This window comes from Eutrigla gurnardus, assembly GCF_963514095.1.
Source record: "Eutrigla gurnardus genome assembly, chromosome: 2".
In the NCBI taxonomy this organism is placed as follows: Eukaryota; Metazoa; Chordata; class Actinopteri; order Perciformes; family Triglidae; genus Eutrigla; species Eutrigla gurnardus.
In genome coordinates, this window is record NC_139916.1 from 18,756,864 (window position 1) to 18,773,516 (window position 16,653).

The 16,653-nt window shown below is 43.0% G+C and overlaps 1 protein-coding gene across 1 annotated transcript in view; it reads left to right on the plus strand.

Moving 5' to 3' along the window:
- The first annotated feature begins 338 nt into the window (after positions 1-338).
- The window catches only part of LOC311033105 (zinc finger protein 385A-like), a 28,069-nt gene continuing 11,754 nt past the window's right edge, over positions 339-16,653 (plus strand). The window contains exons 1-2 of the mRNA XM_084040294.1: positions 339-477; positions 14,040-14,185. Coding sequence (XP_083896420.1) covers positions 465-477; positions 14,040-14,185 — 159 coding nt within the window. The 5' untranslated portion in view covers positions 339-464. The remainder of the gene's footprint in view (positions 478-14,039; positions 14,186-16,653) is intronic.

Here is a 16,653-nt window from a genome sequence, read left to right on the forward strand (position 1 = left end):
CACAGTTGTCCTCACATATTAGGTTCCACCGTCCTAAGAGGCAGAATTAGCCTCTGGAATCCCGTGCACTTGTTTCCTTCGCTCCCGGGAAAGAGGTGACGGCAGGAAGAAGAAAAAAAACACATATAGGAAATGCAGAGATACACGGGGAGGGATTAAAAGGGATCTAAAACGAAAAAAGAGACTGTGAGGAAGATGAAGGAGCCGAACATCAAGCTGCCTGCTGTTTGAGGCAGCTACACTGTTGGTATGTGGCTGCCTGTGCCGAGCATTTCCCTTTCCACTCTCCAGCTGACTGGTGCTGCGCTCATGTCGCTCCGTGTTACTTCACAGTCTCTCTGCACAGTAACGTGAGCGTACTTTTACTCAATCCACGCAGAGAGGACCTGTCTGTATTACTCTATGTCGGCTGACACCTTTGGACTCTACCGGACTTCGTACCTTGGGAAGAACAGAGGTGACCAATGTGGGGCTCAGGTAAGCTCATCACCGACTTCTGAGCGATGCAAACCGACCCCCAACTCCACGCATTCCTCCTTTGATCACCTTAGATTGAACCGGGAGGTGGAAAAGCCAGGATCCCCTCATTATTGCAATATTCTGAGCAGAAACAAAGAGCGAGTGACAGTCCTCCACGGAGCTTTGAAGGTTTCTCTCTTTGATGAAAGTTTGGCCAGTCTCTAACTGACGTCAGCACTCACTGAATGTGTGCTTAGACCCGGCCTGACCCCCGACCTTTCATGTACATCATCGGTACGATGCAGGAGAGGAATGATGGGAGAGGCGATGGGAAGGGAGAGAAAGAGAGTGAACTGGTGCTTGTAGAAAAAAAAAACGAGCACTGTCTGTGCGCCTCCTCACATTCCTGACCAAATTGTTCTTTCATCAGCATCATAGAAAGATTGAGGAGTTTAATAGATGCAGGAGAAATAATGAGCAACGTGTGATGAAGTGCAAGACGTTTTCCGTTTTATAAGCTTGGGATTCAAATGTGCTGAAAAACATTAAAAAAATCACTTAGCTTTTCCTGGGAAAGTTTCATTGCAAATCCCAACAGCAGAACCAATAAAAACAACATAAACTCATAATGTTCTCATCCGTTTGTCAAGGAGTACTTGACATAATTAGATTTTCCAGCACATTATTGAATCAGGCCCGTGCATGCGGGATAGAACACAAGTTATGTGGGTAAACGCTGCTTTCGTCTCTCAATTTTTGGCTGCTTGGCCACTTCAACCTGTAAGTGGCTGATTGAACACTAGTGCTTAAGGTTGTGTCGCCGGTGTTGCACATGAAATGAAGACTTCACTAAATATTGGCAGGACCGCCCAGTACTCACAGCTACTGATCACGGCTAAAATTAGCGTTCAACAAGCCTGTCGACACATTTATGGCCTCCTGGGGCAGAATGAGCGAATGATAGGATGGGTGAGGTCACATGCACATAATCACACGCGCATGCACACACACACACACACACACACACACACACACACACACACACACACACACACACACACACACACACACACACACACACAGGACTGCACTCTACTGTACACAGCTGACTACCCTGATACAAACCTGAATCATTATATCTATACTTTGCAGCATAAAGCATAAAATATAATCCCAATATTTTCTCATTTCAAACAAGAATCCAGTCATTTCAAACAGAGAGGTCAGTGTTGGGTTTTGGGCTACCGTAGAAACATGGCGGTGCAACACGGCGAACTCCTTCAAGAGGACCGGCTTCTCTGTGTAGACACGGAGGGCTCATTCTAAGCTAACAGAAATATCTCTACGTTTGAGGTGATTCCACACTAATGAAAACATTGTTAGGAATATTGTACATTTCTGCTAATAGATCACCCAAAACGCTACACACTGGCACTTTATTTGTATTTCATCAACCTGGCAGTCAGATCTTTCAAACGCAACAGAAGCAAAATGTTAAATAAGTGAACACCCTAAAGCCTTAACTTACATCCCCAAAGAGATACACATGCAGAATGGTGCGTCACCCGAGTCCAGTGGTCGGATTTCAGTTTCCCATGGTGACATCCATTAAAGTCATGCTGTGTCTGCCCCTTCAACCTCAGACAGCCACATTAGCACCTGGCCCATTGGCCACAACAATACACCTACCTGCATTATTCAGCCCGACTCAACTAATGAGGAAACCGTATCCCTTTCTCACACACACACCCCATCTTGGGTTCACACAAGATTAAACACACGCACAGGCTGGCATTCACAGGCTTATCTGTTTCACTGTATATATTTATTTACTATCAATTATTTCTACCTTGTCTAAAGCTGCCGGCCATGCTGCCTGATCTCGTGGGAAATAATTTGCCGAAGTCTTACATATACATTAGCTTTGAATGCATTAAGTACTAACTACAGTTTAGTTTTCTGAGCTAATTTAGGAGTGCCTGCCTGTCAAACAGCTGCCTGCATGCTCCTCCTTCATCCTCAGTCAGTCTGCTTTGACCTCAGTCTCCCCTCCCTCCAACACTTCGAGGCGTCCAAGCCGTCAGTCTCCGTCGCACCTCCGTGTCTGCTTCCAACAAACAGTTAGAAAGGGAGAACAGAGCAGATATCAGCCTCACATAGGTGGAGGATGTTGTGAGGGGAGACACGTTTCAGATGCTGCCAGTGTGAAGCACGAGGCAGATCATGGAGGGAAACAAGAGGAGACGTGAGAGGGAAAAAAACAGTCAATAATAAACAGCAGGGAAAAAGGGTAACGGAGGGAGAGGGAGAGCAGAATCGACAGCAGCATTATCACTCTGCCTCCTCATTCAAACACCCAAAGAAAATGCTCTGCTCTGACTGCTCCCATTGGCTGAGCCTCCAGCCAATAGCAGCTCAGGAATGCAAGGTGCCTTTAGGTTATACCCAACCCCAAAATATGAGAGAGAGAGGGAGAGAGTGAGAGGTACGGTGTGGTGCTGAGGTTCCTCCAGTGAGGTAGAGCTCCATCTCAACTGTATTCTCTGGTGTTCCTGCTGCTGGATAGAATATATAACAGTGAATAAATTACAGGCTTCCTTGCAGTAGGTTGCGTTTGTGCAGCCGGGGCTGCTGCTGTGCTCCTCCTCTGGCAACAGCTGGCTGAGCAAGAGACGCGTGTCGAGATCTGAAGGAGAAGCATCTCATGTGGACGAGGGGAGCGGAGGAGGCACAGCGTAGCGATGCAAAGTGAAGGCTGTGATGTCGGGATGTCTTTTTTCGTCTCACACTGAGTCTCGAGAGCCAGAGAGGTGGACGCTTAAGGTTTGAGTCACGTCCGTAGCCGATTGAGGGAGAGAGGAGTCAAGCGAGGAGATAACGTGGGAAAGAGAAGTTGAAAGTGGACTTCTACAGGATGCTATTGGGTAAGATGATCTCAGAAATCCTTTTTCTCTCCTATTGATCCGAACGTTTAGTTATTTTCTACAGTTGCATTCCTCTTCTGCCAAGGTCATCACTCATCTCTGGCACAAACTTTTGGCCTCATATGCTGCTGTCAACCACTTAGATGTGTTGACTTTGTCATGTAGTCATGATTAGGAAAAGACCGGTGTGATAAAAGGGGGAAATCTGTAGGATGGTGGGAGTTGGGGTCCTTGCTGATCCTGTTCAACGCTATTCTGCAGTCATCAGTTATTCATATACACATACGCACATGACGGTCTAGAAGTTTCCTTATTTGCACATACACACACAATGGCATTAAAAGCAATATAAAACGGACAGAAGAGGTCAAAAGGCCGTGTGCTTATACAGTTGACCTTCCCTACAGGTTTAAAAGTACTGAACCAAACCTGTTCAAAAGTAACAAAATAAAAAAATGCAACAATATTAACTTTGATTTGACTTCAGAGTAATCTGAGATAATAATGTAGGTACTATCTGTATATTAAAATAATATTGTTTAGTAAAAAAGCATTTAGTGTAATAATGTTGATGTTTATCACTGCAGAATATTACAGAATGTGTTGATTGAATGAAATACATAAAGGGACATTATTGTTTTAACGATGATCCTAAGACCACACACGTCCTGTCATGGATTTTTATTTAAAGATTAAAATGCAGATTCTTTAGATTTATTCATTTTTTAATCAACGTGACGCAGCGAAGACTTTCACATTTTTCGGTTGCAACATCTTGTCAGTTTATGAACATTAATGCTTGCTTCTCATTTTAGATTTGATTAACTGCGATGACCTTGTTCTACTAAACATTTTACTACTATATTTTCTTACCCCTGCTCGTCTTCCTGTGATCTGAGTGTGAGTTTGAGCTTGTGGTAATCCCTCCCTGGAGCTGAGGCTTTAACTCTGTATGTATTAGACACAGAACACACTGAGACAAGATCACAGCAACATGGCGCAAAAGGGTTTTATATACTGCGTTTGTTTACTTTACTGAGGTATTGGTGTGAGTCCAGAGACCAAAATAGTGCCCATGAAACACGATGACATCTCCATCTGTCCATCATTAAAGAGATCCCCCCCCGTCCACCGTCGTCTAAATACTGTATTTCATTAATGAAATGCCAAACACGTCGACACAATCAGCAGTGGAGTAAGAAAGAAATGGGTTAAAGGAGCTTCATCTCCCTCGGTGAAGAAGAGTGTGGAACGCAGTTCAGTAACTTAGTGATTTTTATGATAAATATTTCAGACTGAGGTCTGAGGTCTTTATTTATTTAAAAATGGGCCAGGGCTTCTTCTAGACTGATGCAAAGACCTCACTCAGCACTATGAAAAAACATCCTTGGCGCATCACGGTCCACTCAACCAGAGGTAATCCATTCACACAAAATCTCCCCACTCATCAATGTCCTCCGAAAGAATAACAGCTGCATGTTGTCCCCGATAAACAACGTGACCTTTGAATTCAGGAAATGCAGCAAGGGATGAAAGGTATTGACATTTTAAACGGACGCTTGAATTCGTTCGACAATCTGACATGTATTTCATACGTTTGTGAAACCGGAACCAAACCAGCGCACAAAGAAAGGAAGGTCAAATCTATAGATCTAATCTATATCTCTCTCTGAAGGTCTATAATTACAGATGCAGTCTTCCCAGGATAAATAATATGTTTATTTATTCATAAAATAACCTTTTATAGGACATATTTCTCATTTACCGTCACATTTCTTTCAGAATTTACGGTATGCTGGGATCGGAGAACGGTCCGATCCAACAATACTTGGTCGTCAGCAGTAACACAGTTGCTTATTCTGTCCTGTGTAGTTTACCATAGTGAAAGACAACAAATGGAATATCTGGGGCAGCTATTGCCGTCACAAAAACGTTGCTTTCTCTCACTTAGTTTGGCAATTTCTCCAAAGTGCCTTATGACCCATAAGAACAGAAAGTGCTCCCCTCTTAAAACTTGTTGAAGTGAAAGATGGATGATGTGATGCTATCAGGTGATCTGAGTAATCTCAACTACCCACAGTACGCACGTCCAGCATGTTGTAAATACAGCAAGCTATGATTGGTCAGGGCTCGTCCAGGCTACAACTTCTATTAAGTCTACTGTTACTCCCGGCAAAGTCTTGGCATGGCCAAATTAATTCAAATTCATCATTTGTTAAAGACATGAATATTATGCTGATTCCTCCAATAGTTGTCAAGACATTCAAACTTATGATGGATTTAAAGCAAAAAGTCACAAAAATGTGACATACAGTAAATGTCTGTACAAAACTTTGTGGCAATCCATCTGGTAGATTTGAAGATATTTTTGTCATTAAGGTTTATTCACTGGGCGACCTGGATATCTAGATCCTACCATGTTTAAAGGCAATCCAATAGTTGTTGAGATAATTCCCATAAAAAACAAAGGTATCAACCTGCTTATCTCGCTGGTTAAAAAGTAACGGGATCACCAAAGTCCTTCTATAGGGACCATAGATGTGCCTGTTTTGAGCGTAAAATTAATCAAACCAAAGCTGCAGCTTTGGTTTGATTAATTCACATGTGATAGATCAGCAAACAATCACATGTAATGTATGTATGTAATGGTTTTGGAAGGCAAACTCTCCAGTCATGATGATATGGGAGTCAGAGTAGAAAATGTCCATCTGTGTTGCTTCGGAAAGCAATGATAAAGACATTAAGTTTAGAGGACTTTAAGACCATGACTATAAAAGTAGGAGGCCTTGAAACCTGCTGCACAAATCACTTCTGTAATTTACTGGTTTAAAGGACGCCAAAAATGGCAAGACTGCACATAGACCCATGGGTTAAGTCTCTTTGTTGTTAACTGTCCTGAAGGTATGCAGACCACAGCAGCATAGGCCACCAGCCTGAATCACCCTGCATAACCCAAGACCAAGCTATAGCATAAAACCACAATCTGGCCTTCAGACTCCCATCAGTTCCCAAAACGTAGCCTGTAATTTCCGTTTCAGTGGAAAAACAAAGCGATATTTAGAACAGCTGCATACATCCTCCTTTTTCTTCCATTTAGATTTTCTCTCTATTACACATCAGGTGAGCATTGCCTTGTGTGCTCTCTATTGTTTAACATCATAATAAGGACATGCACCTGGCTTCTGTACGTCTGTAGCCATTGTTTTCCTTTTGTGTTCACCCTTTTGCACATGTGTGCCTTTGTGTGTCTGCTTGTGTACTCTACATGCTCAGGTTTCTGTAGGTCTGAATCTGCAGTAGTGTGGTCTGCCAGCTCCCAGCAGGTGTGTAAATGGTGTGACACACAGAATAATGATGTGGGGCAGGACTACAGGTCATGTTGACACGGTGGATCTCTTAATGGTCCTTACTTTTCTCTGCCTGGTTTCATGCACTCTCTGTTTGCTTCAAACTGTGCTCCATCATGACCGCAGTGTAATGAAAGAGAAGGTTGGCAGCCAGGTTCAGGTTGTTCCCCGAAGAGCCAGACATGAGCTTCCTGAGCCTCTTCCGGAAACAAAGCTCTCTATCGAGAGCAGTGTGGATTGAGGCTAGGTGAATGAGCCTCCTACAGCTTTCTAAAAACTGAAACATTTTTTGAAGGGTGTGTTTAGACAGAACACATAGCTAAATTTAGATTGAGTGGCATAATTACATATAAAGGCAATGGAAAGAGGCATGTGGGCATGAATGGTCGCATAGTCTTGCTAAACTGCACAAAAATGCAATGTTGAAAAATGTTCAACCAGTCCTCCGAATTAAATGAAATCATTATTTGTCCATGACTTCCAGAGCGACACATAACAGCCTTTTCTGATCAGATGCCCCTTACGCAAATAAACGCTTGATAAAGGTTCTTAAGGTTAAGATTGTGGTCATGCATTAAAACAGAAACAATGTTTAAAAATTTTGCAAAAAATATGGTGCTGATCCTTTACGGGTCAACTTCATAAATGTACAGAGATGAGTGGAAATAAGATGAGTGAAAATAACAGAGTTCCAGGGGGGTTCTGAGATTAGTTGATAGGCTGAACACTCAATGTAAGACTGAAGGGGTACTGCATTGAATTTAGTCTGTTAATTAATTAATCATAGGTTGTTTTGTACTTCACGTGAATGAAAACCAGTCAGAATGTCATCTCCCATTCTCTCTAAAAGTCAGGTGTGCCTGCATCTGGTACATTGCTATTTGAATGGCAGATTTGGCATGTTGTGAATTTGGAACTTTTTTCAAAGAAGTTTTACATTTGGACTTAAAGTGATGGTTCGGAGTGAAATGCACCCTAGGTAATTTCCACCATGACATCCAGCCAAACACCCCCCTCGGAAGCATTTTTAGCGATGGTCAGCATTGGTCAGGATAGGGCGATCAACAAATGGCTTAGTACTAGCGCTATAGTATTGGTATTGTATATCTCGTAAATTACCCCACTAATAATGCATGGAATGTTACCAAACTTCTGCAGTAGTACACATAGGGTCTGTACTCACAAAACGAGGCATTTGAAAGTTTGTAAGTACACCAGGAGTTTATTTAAAAGAACACTTGCCTGATAGCTTCTATCCTCAGCTGCTATGCTACCGCAGCCTAGACGCCACTTCCGTGTTTACCCCGCCAATGCCGTGACGCGAGTTTCACGCGAGAGTATGAAAAAGTTTCACTGAGTTTTTATAAATGCTTGTATTTTGAGGTCAACACATTTTTATTAATGCTTGTATTATCAGGACAACACTTGTTGACCTGATAATACAAGCATTTATAAACATTTAGCAAAACTTTTTCATACTCTCGCGTGAAACTCGCGTCACGGCATTGGCGGGGTAAACACGGAAGTGGCGTCTAGGCTGCGGTAGCATAGCAGCTGAGGATAGAAGCTATCAGGCAAGTGTTCTTTTAAATAAACTCCTGGTGTACTTACAAACTTTCAAATGCCTCGTTTTGTGAGTACAGACCCTATGTGTACTACTGCAGAAGTTTGGTAACATTCCATGCATTATTAGTGGGATAATTTACGAGATATACAAAATGTACCATAGCGCTAGTACTAAGCCATTCGGCTGATAGCGGCTATCTTGACCAATGCTGACCATCGCTAAAAATGCTTCCGAGGGGGTGTATGGCTGGATGTCATGGTGGAAATTACCTAGGGTGCATTTCACTCCAACCATCACTTTAACGACACTTTGGAGATGTTGAAAACATGATTGGATCACACAAGTTGCAAACAATATGCAGCCAGAACTGGAATCTAATTCTATAGAATAATACAAATATAATATCTGATATATCTGCAAACGTCTCTCGCCTCACAGCAAGAGGGTCCTGGGTTCGATTCCCGGGTCGGCCCGGGTTCCTTCTGTGTGGAGTTTGCATGTTCTCCCCGTGTAAGCGTGGGTTCTCTCCGGGTTCTCCGGCTTCCTCCCACAGTCCAAAGACATGCAAGATGGGGATAGGTTAATTGGTGACTCTAAATTGCCCATAGGTGTGAATGTGAGTGTGAATGGTTGTCTGTCTCTACATGTCGGCCCTGCGATAGACTGGCGTCCTGTCCAGGGTGTACCCTGCCTTCGCCCAATGACAGCTGGGATTGGCTCCAGCCCCCCCGTGACCCTAAATACAGGATAAGCGGTAGAAAATGGATGGATGGATCTGCAAACGTGCAGAATTAGTGGGTTTAAACAAAATAATTAGGGGGGAAAAAGCTGCACACTATTCAGCTGGAATTGTCTTATATTGATGAGTTGCATATTCTGTTTAGTGATTATGAGGGCACTCTGTTAACTACTTGTCATTGTCCGTGGACAGCAGAATAATCAACTCATTGGATATGAGGGGGGGGGGGCTCAGCCTGGCAAGGGCTTGCACTTGGGCACTGAAGAAGCAGTGTGAAATGCATGGAGACATCAGCCTGAAAACGCCTCCATTTAGGGGGAGAAGACTTTGAAGTAGCCTATCTACACTTGCACACACATGCAGAAGGATGAGGAGAGGAGACGCTTCTACCTTTGATGTAATTATATAAAAATGAAGCATACACGACTTGTCTTCCTAACTCCACGTCTCATGATCATCTAAATGCTTAAAACAAGAGATGGCATGTCGACAACCTTAGGGGGAAAAAAATAAATAACTAAAAATTGGTCATGCGCGGATGACGTTTTGCATGTGACAGCCAAAGGTTAACCCTTATGAGTAGCCGCACCGAATGGACTCCTTTCTCCACTTTGACAACGTACCTGTGAAATTTTGAACACATAAACACCATAAAATTTGAACTGTGTGGAGTAAAACTGCTTTCTTCACCGAACAGATGGTATTTCTTCTGTACATTAACCTGCAGGTTAACATGTCTCTTTACCTCCTCTGGTCACCTTGGACTCACCTCAAAACATGCGGCTCCCTCCCCCTCCTCGCTTTCCTTTTCTTTCCACCTCATCTCCCTCGCTCTTCCAGATCTCTTTTCCTCACTCAATCAACTTCAACCACTCACCCAAGCTCCTCTTTGCTCCTCTTCTCCATCTCCTTGCCTCTCAGTGAGTTTTTACCTCTTTGCGAGGTTTCATAATCCAGACACAGAATTTCCAATGAGAACATTTTTGTAGGGAAAAGTCCAAACACAGCAATGTACTACCATCATTACATAATGATTTAAATTTTAATGAGCGCAGTGCAAAATCTGTAGGGGGAAGCCCAAGTCTTCATTAGTTGCAAATACTGCATGAAATCAGAGCGTGGGGCTGCAGGACTGACTGCTCTCCGAAGCACTGCATAAAAACAGAGACACACATTTCCAGTGAAAGAGGACTTCTGAGGGATGGCATTTAAGCCTGGCCGCTGGGGTGCACAGCATCTATCATTAAAACAAAGTGCACACTGAAATCAACTGTGGTCTCCTTCCCCGGCTCTCCCCTTCACCCTGTTCCCCAGATCTCACACAGACAAACAACATTAACCAGCGCTGAGCCCGTACATTACTCCGTTTAAATCATTAATTCTTACTAGAAGCGTTTGTGTGCGTATGTGTGTATTGTCGCCTGTCCCCAGCTCTGGTTGAAATAGCCGCCTTTGACTTGAGGCTAAGCTGCGCTGCATTAAATTGGATTTCATGCTCAGTCCTTCACAGCAGCAGTATGCGACACTAAGACACAGCCATCTTCCCACTGCAATCACGACAAAGTTAGCACTCTGTTTCTTTAAAGGTTAGCCCCTCTAACACACTTACATTTACACCACGTGGGAGAGAGCTGACGTAACGAATCATCTCAAGTGTTTATTTTGCAGAGAAATGGTTATGATGATAACCTGATCCCAAACATGTGGGAGCGCTGCGTTCCCACTCAAAAACAACGTTGAACAGATGACGATCGCAAACATCTTAATGGTGCAATCTGCCACCAACTCTTTTTTTTCTTCTCCATGTTGCCTTGTGCACAGAACCTGGGGGAAAGACAAACAAGAAGGCAGTGGATGCAGTGGGTTAACAGACCCACTGAGTTGTCTCTGCTGCAGTGACAGCGACGGGGGGTTTTGTCAGGCAAGGCTGGCTAATCTGCCACATGAAGCCCATTTCAGAGTCTTCTGTGCACAGCAGTCCATTTAGATGCAGATGGGAGGCGACTGGCATCATGTGCCAAGCTGTTGGTCTCCTTGGAGTGTGGAGCTGTAACTAAAGGTGGCTGCATCTCTTTTTACATTTTTTCATTTCTCTTTTTTTTTTTTTTTTTAAATCGGTTGGACCCTGCAGTGCTTCTGCCTCTCATCAGACTTCATTCTGTTAGACAGCATGTCACAAGAGCGTCCCGTCCCGCGGAGCGCAAAGATGGAGGCAGGCAGGGAATACAGAGAGGCTAGAGCGACGTCACTGACATTGACATTACCTCTGTGATCATTAAACCTAAATTGGCTAAATGAATTGCCAATTTGAGAGGCCTTAGTCACAGCATATTGGTGTGTGCATGCCTGCGTGTGCACACGTCAGGGTTTGTCAAATCTACTGTGGCTCCAGTTGTCTGTGTTTTCTTTTAATCTCTTATCTTCATTTGTGTCCAGGTACCTCTCTCTCACAATCTACACCAAAATTCAATAAGCTATTACACAGACATTGATCCTTTTCTCACCCAAACATTTGCATTAGAAAAAAAGGGAAAAAGTCAGTAAGACGAGGGGTGGGGTGAGACAGCGCTGTCTGTTCATTTTAGTGAAAAGAAGTAGCAATAAATGGCGAGGCCTGGATTTATAGAGTTTGGCAGCACTTTAACACTTTAACGCTCCTCAGAATGTGTCCAATCAATGTGCACCCTCCCTACGTGGTCGGTGTTGAAGAGTCGTGGCGTTCACTTATCTGATGTCATTGTAAATCACACGGGAGGGGAGGGGAGGTCAGGGAGGGCTGCTGCTACACTGGCAGCGCATCGAGCTGCCGCCGTGGGATGGTGCAGAATATGACCCTGAAAACGTCGCGTGCCAACGTTAAATACATCACTCTATTGTGATCGTCTGCACAGCAAATAACGATTTAAGTAGCAGTAGACATGCTTTGACCTTTGAATTGTAACGTGGCGTAAAATGAACTGCGGATTTACCAGAAGCGTGTCAGAAAAACGCTTCACTAACCAAAGAGGAAGCATGATGATAGAGCCAATGCCAATCCACATCATTATTGTCCCACTATATGCTTTGTTAACCATATGTTTAATTGCCTATAACATATTTTCTACTCATATATATATATATATATATATATATATACATAAATCTAACTTAATAATAAATATAAGAATAAAAATACTTTATTTTTAGCTTGCTATTGCTTACACTCAATTCCTTCCTGATATCCGGTGTTGTTGAGTGTTTGCTCATTCCTGCATGTTCCTATATTGGTGTGAACGTAGGTGTGTTATTACCACTGGTTTTGCACTCAGCACAAACCTTGCCGTGGTTGGTTCAGAGAGGTGATAATGGCCGCCATGTGAGCTGTGGGATTCATGGCATGTCTGAAAGACATTTAAAGCGTGACCTCAACTTTTATATCTTATTTCCCTTCTACCTTCTGAACTCCCTACTTCTCATGCAGCATGTGTGAAAGCAGCCACACACACAAATGACAATAGCTACAGCTGAGCTTCAGCTGCCACCGCCTCCCAAAGACTGAAGCAGTCTGAAGAGGAATGCCAGAGAACCCCCACCCCCATCTATTTCTGATCCTGACAGTACATTTTTTACATCTCCACTGCTGTCAGTGAAAGGAGTCTCATCTACTGTTACCAACATAGTCTTTTCTACCTGTCGTTTTGACAAATTACCAATTTTTCATCACAAAGTGTTGGCAATAAAGGAAACCAACCGCATATAATCTCAGGACAAAGATTATACAAATTCTCTGGAACATCCTACTGTTTTTTTATGCTAAATACAAGAAGGACAGGAAGCGGAAGAGTTGAGGAGAGAGCAAAACAGAAAGAGGATGAGGAGAAGGACGAACAAAACAGCTTTGAGAACTGGTTCTGGAGTGAGGAGTACAGATGAGGGATACAGAGGCAGGCAGACAGAATAAGGGACCATGAAATGGGGATAGAAAACTGTGCTTGGCGAGAAAGAGACAGAGGGAGGAATGGAGAAAAGGCGGATATCTGCAGCGCCCCAGCTGCGAGGCTTAAGGAGCTTAGCCCTCCTGCCCATCACACAAGACTCCTCAAGTGCAGGCATTCACCACTGCTGAGCTACTACCGACAGAACAGAGAGCAAGAGGGGGAGGGGGAGGGGGATAATGGGGCTCTATATGAGGAAATGATACAGAAGATGAGGGTCAGATCAGATAGATTAGTTTAAACAGCATTTCAGTTAAAGGTGCTGAATTGAATATTCAGAGATTAACATAGCAAAACAAAATATTTGCCATAAGATATAGTGGAGGAATGTCTACCTGAGCGTACCCAACTGGCTAGCTCATGGCCGCCGCTCTGCACTGCGCTGATATGGCGGTCCCCCCAAGTAAACACTGTTAGCACCGTTAGTTACAAGCCGCTGGTTCAGCTGCCGCTGTGTTAAAAGCCATTGAGAGGCAATAGAAATGCTTGCAATATCTTTACAACACCTTTAAAACTGTTTGACAGAACTACTTATTCAGATATAATATAGATTTAAGGAAACAGTTTTAAAGAAAACAGACATTTGGGGATAGACTCTTGATAATTGTGCGAGATTACAGTTATTATACAGTTATTATAGCAATCAGCTTTAAGGGGAGTTTAGCACAAAGACTGGAAATCGGAAACGGTTAGCCTGACTCTGTCTAAAGGTACTGCAGGAAGTAATTTTGTACAGAATAAATAAACAAAATATACTATGTAAATTAGTGACCTTTAGATGTGCAGGTAGGCTGATTTTTATGATTTTTGGTGTATTTCCCAAAATGTTCAATTCTTCCTCGAAGAAAAGATTTATTTAAATGTGGTAGCTGTTGTCATCTTGTCACTAACAAACCTTCTGCAAAGATTTCAGTTAATGATTTTATGACAGTGTCGTCCATAAGAGGAACGCCTGATCAGATATGTTAATTATATGGCGTTAGGCTTTTTAAAAATGTCTTAAATGTCTTTTTTGTGTATCTACCGCAGGAAGTGTAAACCGACTGGGGCAGGTCCCTGCCTTCCTCAGGAGCCCGTCTGTCATCCCACCCCCACTGGACCTGAAGCCCTTCCTCCAGTTCCCCCTGGAGTCGCCTCACCCGGCCAGCATCGGCCTCTTCCACAACTTTAATACAGTGAGTGCTCACAGGCAAACCTGAACACGAGCGTGAACGTACGTCTGCGCACAAATGGTCTCTGTGACTTGTTATCATCTTGTTCCACCAGAAGACAGAGCTAGTGTTCTGGTGTCTGAGCGTCGTCTCCAGAATGAAGAGAATTGATAAAGTGCTGAGGATTCATACTGTATAATCAGAAAGCGATAAAGTGACAGCTGTTTACTTTTCATTCAGAGTGAGTTTCAGCACAATTGAGAAAATGCCCAGGCGAGTGTTTTACTGCAATAAAATGAGTTACAGCTAATCAATTGTATAATAGGCGCAGGGCTGGATTCTCTACAGTCAGCATTTTCTGTGGCTCCTTCTCATTTCTCGATTGGGTTTCATGTGAAGGTCAGCACAGCGACAAACAGGGATGCATGTGCGCCACACATACACAAACATTATCATTAGGCTTATCTTCGTGCACTCAGGCAGAATGACCCTTCCACAGGTTAATCATTCTTCCTGCTCCAGCGAGGACACTGAGTGTGGCCACGGATGCCAGAGCACCGCAGTCAAAATCACTCTGTCCACACAGTGAAATTTAAACACGTGCAAACTTGAGCTCAAATGTTTATAATTGAAGAAAATGACAATGCTAAAATGACGAGGAGACTGTCTGTCTGTATGCCGCCAGATAGTTTGTTATTGTTTTTAAGTAGCCGTGTACCGGAAGTAGTTCTAACACCGTCTTGTAGAAAGGGCTACAGCGCCATCTAACGAAGCGGAGTCAGCCAGGTCACTGACCATTATCACTGCCCGGACTTATTCAACGGCATGGGAACAGGGATTTTTGAAGAGTACCCCCCTGTCGAGTGGCAACGTATTTCTTGGAAAAACCAATACGATCTTACCATGTGACCGCACTGACTGTTACCCTCTGGTGGTTTTATTTTGAAAAGTAAGTCCACCCCTCGTCACCGTTAACATACAGTGAGAGTCTGAGCCTTATATTTTGAAAAAAGAAGGATCATCCTGAGATTCCTCTTAAGATAGAGTTACTCTGTGTGTGTGTGTGTGTGTGTGTGTGTGTGTGTGTGTGTGTGTGTGTGTGTGTGTGTGTCAAACTGCACTAATTAGATCATCTCAATCAGTTGTGTCTGTCTGAGAATGGGAGCAGGTTAGAAAACTGGTACAGTTGCTGTTCATTGGTGTCAGTAATAATGAGAGTCTATGCAGCAGTTGGTTGGAGATCTTCTTACTTTCAGGCTCCTACGGCCAAATGTGTCCGTTTGTTTGTTTCCATTATTACATTATGGAAGAGTACAAATGTCTCTCCATTTTGACCTGGAATTTTGTATGAAGAATCAAAATTGTAGGAACAAGAGCAAGTTAAAGATATTTTTTTGAAAAGAAGAAGACAAATACACACCCATGTAAAAATGTGAGAATGTTTGATAAGCTTCAAAGAAGTTTAATATCTAAATGTTTGAATGGGATTTAAATGTTGAATATCAACCTGAATGTATGAAAGATATGGAACGATTTGAGTTTGAGCATTCATGCATTCATTCACAAGTATTAAAGGTATAGATATTAAAAATTTATAGCAAACGCATCCTTATCAAAGTGAACGATTTGAAGTTTCTGCGTGGAAAAACGTGAAAGGAGAGAGATGCCAAAAAAGCAGCTGAGAAATAATAAAAATGGAATGTTGACTCTTAGAAGAACATATGTTGTGAATGCTTCCAGAATTCTATTGGTCGAATCTGGCTTCCAGCATTCACACCAATAAAATAGTAACCACCTCTCACTTCAGCATTTGGACTAGAGGAGCCGGGAAAGAGAGAGAACCAGCTCTACCTCTGGGCCACAGCTGCCTCTAAAAAGTGGGAAATTAACGCAAACATGGGATTATCTGGGGGACTACACTATATACATGAAGAGATCAGATATTTAAGAATTAATCTGTACATAAACTCACACTGTACATTTCTGGTGCAAAAAAATGCTCTACTGTTTGAATGAGGAGAGTGAGAGAGGAGCCAAAATGCTGACTAATGGCTTAATGAGGTCATAGGAACATATAGAAAGAGATCGTGACGAGAGGCGGTAAAATTACGGCAGCAAAAAAACACACAGTGATGGAAGTCAAAATTGTGAGCAACAACCACCAATAACAGATGGAGAGGACAATGAGAGAGGATGTGTTTGTTTTTTTAAATCAACCTTGTTGGCACGCACACACATCAGGAGGCGGCCAATCATTCACTCAGATATAAACACACAAGCCGTCTTGCATTCACCTCCACAAATGTACAGATGTGCTCAAACAAAGGCGAGTTACAGGGGGACGTACCACAAATTGATATTAGTGCGTTTGTAAAGTATGTTTACTTTATGTTTACCTAAACCAGTTTTCCAAGTCATAGAAGTGGCTTTAACCTGGCTGGATCGCCATGGCAACTCACGCTGCAGATCTCACCCATTTGTGTCCAGAATTG